This window comes from Podarcis liolepis, assembly GCF_965112155.1.
Source record: "Podarcis liolepis genome assembly, chromosome: W".
In the NCBI taxonomy this organism is placed as follows: Eukaryota; Metazoa; Chordata; class Lepidosauria; order Squamata; family Lacertidae; genus Podarcis; species Podarcis liolepis.
In genome coordinates this window covers 20,222,226-20,228,409 of record NC_139568.1, presented here as the reverse complement: position 1 = coordinate 20,228,409, position 6,184 = coordinate 20,222,226, and the positions used below count along the sequence as shown (strand labels likewise).

The 6,184-nt window shown below is 50.2% G+C and overlaps 1 protein-coding gene across 1 annotated transcript; it reads left to right on the top strand.

Annotated features, from left to right (window-relative positions):
- The first annotated feature begins 1,274 nt into the window (after positions 1-1,274).
- LOC310697687 (uncharacterized protein) lies at positions 1,275-3,596 on the top strand. The gene is made up of 2 exons (XM_083484383.1): positions 1,275-2,446; positions 3,345-3,596. Exons 1-2 carry the CDS (start codon positions 1,577-1,579, stop codon positions 3,381-3,383), a joined length of 909 nt encoding a protein of 302 aa, XP_083340509.1. The 5' UTR covers positions 1,275-1,576; the 3' UTR covers positions 3,384-3,596.
- Positions 3,597-6,184: the final 2,588 nt, after the last annotated feature.

Genomic DNA, 6,184 nt, shown 5'->3' with positions numbered 1-6,184 from the left:
TGCCGTGTTACTTTCGATCGTGCATTCTCCTAACATTCATACACTTTATAGTGTTTTTGTAAATAGTCTTTAAATTTTTTCCAGTCCTCTTCCACGGTCGCTTCTCCCAGGTCCCGAATTCTGCCAGTCATTTCAGCCAGTTCCATGTAATCTATCAGTATCTATCAGCCTCCATATTGAGTCTTTTCTGGGCCTTGGCTTCCATTGGTGACAACCACCTTGGGGTCTTGTTTTCTAATAAGTCTTTGTATTTTGTCCAGACATTAAACACAGCCCTCCTGACAATATGGTTCTTAAAAGCCTTATGGATTTTTACCTTGTCATACCACAAATATGCATGCCACCCGAAAGCCTTAAACCCTTCCAGATCCAGGACATCAGTGTTCTCAAGAAGAAGCCAATCTTTCAGCCAGCAGAAACCTCCAGATTCATAATACAACCTCAAATCTGGCAGGGCAAACCCCCCTCTCTCCTTAGCATCCGTTAGTATTTTGAATTTTATTCGGGGCTTTTTGCCCTGCCAGACAAATTTAGAAATGTCTCTCTGCCACTTTGTAAAACATTCCACTCTGTCCACAATCTGTAGGGTCTGAAACAGAAACAACATTTTTGGCAATACATTCATCTTTATCACAGCAATTCGGCCCAACAAGGAAAGTTTTAGTCTTGACCAACTTTCTAAGTCCTTTTTAATTTCTGTCCAACACCTTTCATAGTTGTCCTTAAATAAGTTCAGGTTTTTGGCAGTCATGTTAACCCCTTGGTATTTCACCTTTTTAACCACATTTAGATCTGTCTCTTCCTGAAACCTTTCTGATTAAAGGAATTTAAATAAAAAATTTAAAAAATTTAAAAAATAATTCCTATCACAGGAAGCAGTGTCTGGGAAATCGGAAAACTCTCGGGCCGGGGGGGGGGGGGAATCCGGCTGTATGGCAACCCATATCGGCAGTGTCATTTTTGCCCCCCAAAAAGCTGAATTCACTGGGACTCACTCCCAAATAAATGCATACAATATTGCAGCCCTAGTTTTATACAAGTTGTTATGTACTGAGTTGAATAGGATCCAAACTGCAGCAGTCTGATTGGTCCTAGAACAATAGGATCCAAAATGCAGCAGTCTGATTGGTCCTAGAACAATAGCATCCAAAATGCAGCAGTCTGATTGGTCCTAGAACAATAGGATTCAGAATGCAGCAGTCTGATTGGTCCTAGAACAATGCAGCAGTATGATTGGCTGGCAGGAACCACCCAATAATGCTCCAGATAGAAGTGAATCCACAACCTGATTGGCTTACAGTAGAATTCCGGAATTAGCCAATCATGTGCAGCCCATTGTGTAAATAATGTATATAAAGCAGATACTGTGAGGGGACTTTCATTCATTCCTCCTCACCACTATGAGCTGAATAAAGAGCATGAAATCACTTTGCGACTCTGAGTATATTTCACTGGCGACGAAGGTGGGATCCCGCTGAGCTGACTGCCACACACAGCACCGCAGCACCGCCACCTGCCGCACCGCTGCCTCGCACCGTGTATCCAGGCTTCAGCTCCGGGACACAAGGAACTCAGAATGGCAACCGACAGCAGCTTCTCGCCGTTCAACCCAGCATCTGGAAACTGGGAAGCGTATGCCTCCCGTTTCACCTTCCTCCTAGAAGCCAAAGGGGTCACCGACGAAGAAGACGCCAAGAAGAGGGCGATATTCTTCAGCGTCTGCGGAGAGGAGACATTTGAAATCGCCCTGGCTCTCCTTGCGCCTGAAGACATCGCTACTGTTCCATACAAAACAATAATGGAACAGCTGAAGGGGCACTTTTCGCCGCAGCCCTCAGTGGTGGCTCGTCGAAATGCCTTCTACGCAAAGTGGCAAGCCCCTGGGGAAACCATAACTGGGTTTGTGACCTCTCTCTGCCAAGCCGCCTGGTTCTGCAACTTCTCAGAGCTGGAGAACATGCTTCGTGACCGCCTCGTCGGTGGCCTGAAGGATGAGAAGCTGCAACGATGCCTCTACGCTAAGAAGGACCTAACGTTCCAGGTTGCTCTGGAGGAGGCCCTGGCAACGGAAGCTGCCGAGAGGTCGACGCAAGAGGCACGACCGAGCCTGCCGTCCCAACCGAGAGTCCACCACGAAGACCTCACCAACAACTCAGGATCCGACAGGGAGGAGGTGCACCGAGTACAGCAGCGCACTCAAGCAGCCCACATACCACAGCTGCCTCGACGAGAAGGAGGGAACTGTGCAAGCTGCGGGGAAAGTCACGAGAGGAGGACCTGCCGTTTCCGCAACACAGAGTGCAGGCAGTGCAGAAAATCGGGACACATCGCCCGGGTGTGTCGGGCTCGGCCCACCCGACGCCAGGCATCAGATGACCAATCCAAGAGCCCCAGGTCCCGGGGCCCAACGCACCAAGGCAACTCGACAGAGCTCATGGACTTCCAGGTATACCAGTTGCCCCACCCCAACATAAAGAAAATTTATGTAGAGGTACAGATAGAGGGGGCCCCATGCCGCATGGAGCTTGACACGGGTTCAACTCTATCCATAATCTCGGCAAGGACCTTAAGGAAACTGTCCTACTGGGGGTCCCAAACTCAGGCCGGCCCCATTCACCCTCCGGGACTTCCAGAAACATAAGGTCCCCACAATGGGGGTGGGGACCTTCAGGGTGCAATATCGAAGGCAGATGCGGCAACTGGACTTGCTTGTGGTCAAGGGCCCCTACATTAGCTTACTGGGATTGGCATGGTTTGGACCACTGGGGCTAGCCGTCATCGGGGTGAACCACACTAGCTTACAAGTGGACGTGGACGCCATATGCAAGGGATTTCCGGGGGGTTTCAATGGGAAATTGGGACAGTATACGCCCCCCCCATTGCTCTACAGCTTGACCCAGCAGTACGACCGGTCAGGCTCAAGGCCCACCGGGTCCCGTTTGCCCTGAAACCCCGTATAGACGAGGAATTGGACCGGCTCGTGGAGCAAGGAGTGCTGGAGCCGGTGCCTAATGCCCCCTGGGAAACCCCAATCATCACACCCGTCAAGCCTAATGGTTCGGTCCGCATCTGCGCAGACTACAAATGTACCATAAACAAGGCCCTCACGGCCCATGCATACCCAGTGCCAGTGGTCAGCCATGTCCTTGCCACCCTGGCTGGGTCGAAAATTTTTGGCAAGCTGGATTTGACCCAAGCATATCAACAGCTGCCAGTAGATGAGGCCACAGCAGAGGCACAGACGATTGTGATGCACAGAGGAGCGTTCAAGGTAAAGTGGCTGCAATTCGGTGTCAGTGTGGCACCAGGCATATTCCAGAATCTAATGGACTCGCTCCTTAAAGGGATTCCTGGCATCACCCCCTTCTTCGATGATGTGTTGATTGCTGGGCCCACACCAGAGGAGTTTGAGGACCGCCTCCGCACCGTTCTGCACAGTTTCCAGACGGCGGGTCTCAAGGTGAAGCGGGAAAAATGTCTACTAGGAGTGCCTCAGGTGGACTTTCTGGGATTTATGTTGGACGCAGAAGGGGTCTACCCGACTGGGGACAAGGTACGGGCCATTTGTGATGCCCCAGCGCCCAAGAGCAAGACTGAACTTCAGGACTTCTTGGGACTATTGAACTTTTACCATTCCTTCCTTCCCCACAAGGCGGCGGTAGCGGAGCCCCTACACAGACTCCTGGACAAGCGGGCCCCTTGGGTGTGGGGCCAGTGCCAGGAGGCCGCATTCCAGGCAGTCAAGGACTTGCTTGTCTCAAATTCGGTCTTGGCACACTTCAACGAGAGGCTGCCGGTGGTGCTAGCATGCGACGCCTCACCCTGTGGCATTGGCACTGTCCTGGGACACCAACTCCTGGATGGAAGGGAGGTACCGGTGGCATACTTTTTCCAGACACTCAACGCAACCGAGCGGAACTACTCGCAAATCGACAAGGAGGATCTGGCAATCGTGAAGGGAGTAAAAAAATTGCATGATTTCTTGTATGGGCGGCCCTTCACCGTGGTGACTGACCACAAGCCGTTGCTTGGCTTGTTTGCCCCCGAAAAGCACACCCCCCCAAGTGCTGTCCCCTCGCGTCCTCAGGTGGTCAATTTTCCTTGCCAGCTACCATTATGCACTGATTCACCGCCCTGGGAAGGTGATGGGCCATGCGGACGCCCTCAGCAGGCAACTGTTGGTTTCTGTTTTCTTCACTGTGCAGCGAAGTGCTTGTCACGGGACAATGTTTTGCATTCCACAGTCAAAGTACTGTTGGGTTTTCCCACGGGAATGGGAGACTGGATGTGACGTACACTGGTTTCCTGTTTTTCACTATTCTCTGGGTGTTCTTTGTTCCGAGGAGGAGGAGGTTGCTTCTCTGCTCCCGCAGAGGCAAGATGCATGTTTGTAATCTCTCAACATTGAAATGAAAATAAAGCAAAGTTAAGCATGTGGCACGTACTGCTCATCCTTCCTCTGTGTACAGGACTCTGCAATGACAACATTTTTGGTTCCGGGCCCAGAAAAACGCAGTCAAACTGAAGGCTCCAGAAGTCGAGTCAGAATGCCGGCAGAGGGACAGAGAAACGGATCGGCGTTATCTGCTCTGTGCATCGAGTTGATTGATGAGAGGTATGTGCTCATGCTCCGGGCAGCCTGCCAGCTTCTAGTTGATGGCTTTATGGCTGGACTTTGAACTTTTAAAGCCGTTTTGCCGCGGTACAGGCAAAGGCTCTAAGGCACAAGCTCACAGGCTTGGGAGGCTTGAAAACCGAAAGTACCTTTGAAAGTGCTTTTGGAATGAGGTTTGAAACCAGCAGTGACGCAGCTTGATTAAACGCCGCGGAGATGGGAAATGCAAAGCTGGCTGATGCTTTTGGGATTCCTAAGCTCAATAAGAAAAACTATGTGGACTGGGTTCTCTATGCAGAGGCTATTCTGCGGAAAGAGGGTCTGTATAAAGTTATTACAGACAACCCCCCAGCTCCAATTACAAACGAGTGGAAAGCTAAAGATTCCAAAGCGATTGGAACTCTTACATTGATAGTATCCCCAGAAGAGCTCTGTCTGTTGCGTGATAAGAACACAGCCAGAGAAATTTGGGACACTTTAAGAGAGGCTCACTTGAGGACAGAAGCTGGTTCCTCAATGTACTACTATGCCAAGCTGCATGGTATGGCTCTTGCTGAAGGTGGAGATGTGCGTACACATCTGATGGAGATGCAGAATCTGAGACATGAGCTGCAACAGAGAGGACTCACCTTTCCAGAGGCTGTGTATTCCTTCATGGTACTACATTCTCTGGGTCCAAGTTGGGAGTCCGTTGCCACTCAGATTGCTGTTCAGCCAACTGCTCAGCTCACAGTAGCCTATGTTACTGCCGTGATTCTGAATGAAGCAGACCGCCGGGGTGCTAGCTGCATGGGTAAGGGGGAGTCTTCACAGACGTCATCCCAGAGTGCAGTGGAACCACCAGATGGCGCCAAAGCTTTGAAGGCAGTGAAATGCTACTCATGTGGACGTCTAGGCCATATGAAGAGGGAATGCAGATATCCCAGGGCCAAGACAGAGCAGCGCAGCGGAAGCTCATCGCGTGGAAAAGGCCAAAGCAAAGGCAAAGGTCCAGTGTCCAGGACAACGCAGCACAAGGCAATGGTCTCACGCTTCACTCCAAAGGTCGCAAAGGTCCAGAAGACGTCTAGATCTTTCTTCGTTGTTGACTCAGCAGCGACCCACCACATGTGCAACGATAAGCGACTGTTCGTGTCTTTTAAACCGCAGGAAGGTGCGATTCACCAGGCGGATGACCACACGATCCCCAGTCAAGGCTACGGAACTGTTGTTCTTCACAGTTTTGACTTATCGATACAAGATGTGCTTTACGTACCAGATGCCACACACAATCTACTCAGTGTTATGCAGCTGAATGAACGGAACATTGGCGGTTCCTTCAAGAACAAGAAATGCACCATCACAAAGAAAAACGATTATGTATTGCATGCTGAATGTGTTGATCGTTTGTTTGTTTTGTATTATGATGATGTGGTGCAGAATGAGACTTGTTGCATTGCAGGTTCTAACAAAAGTTTGCATGCAGGTTGTGTTCACAATTTTCACAGGAAATTTGGTCATTTGCATTTTGAGGCAGTATCTAAAATGCCTGCCTTGGTTGAAGGTATGACTATTAAACCCTGCAGGTAC

Coding starts and splice junctions, on each gene's coding strand:
- LOC310697687 (XM_083484383.1), top strand. CDS start 1,577: ATGGCAACCGACAGCAGCTTCTCGCCGTTCAACCCAGCATCTGGAAAC. Junction 2,447..3,344: donor CAGAGCTCATGGACTTCCAG/GTATACCAGTTG, acceptor CGCTCCTTAAAG/GGATTCCTGGCATCACCCCC.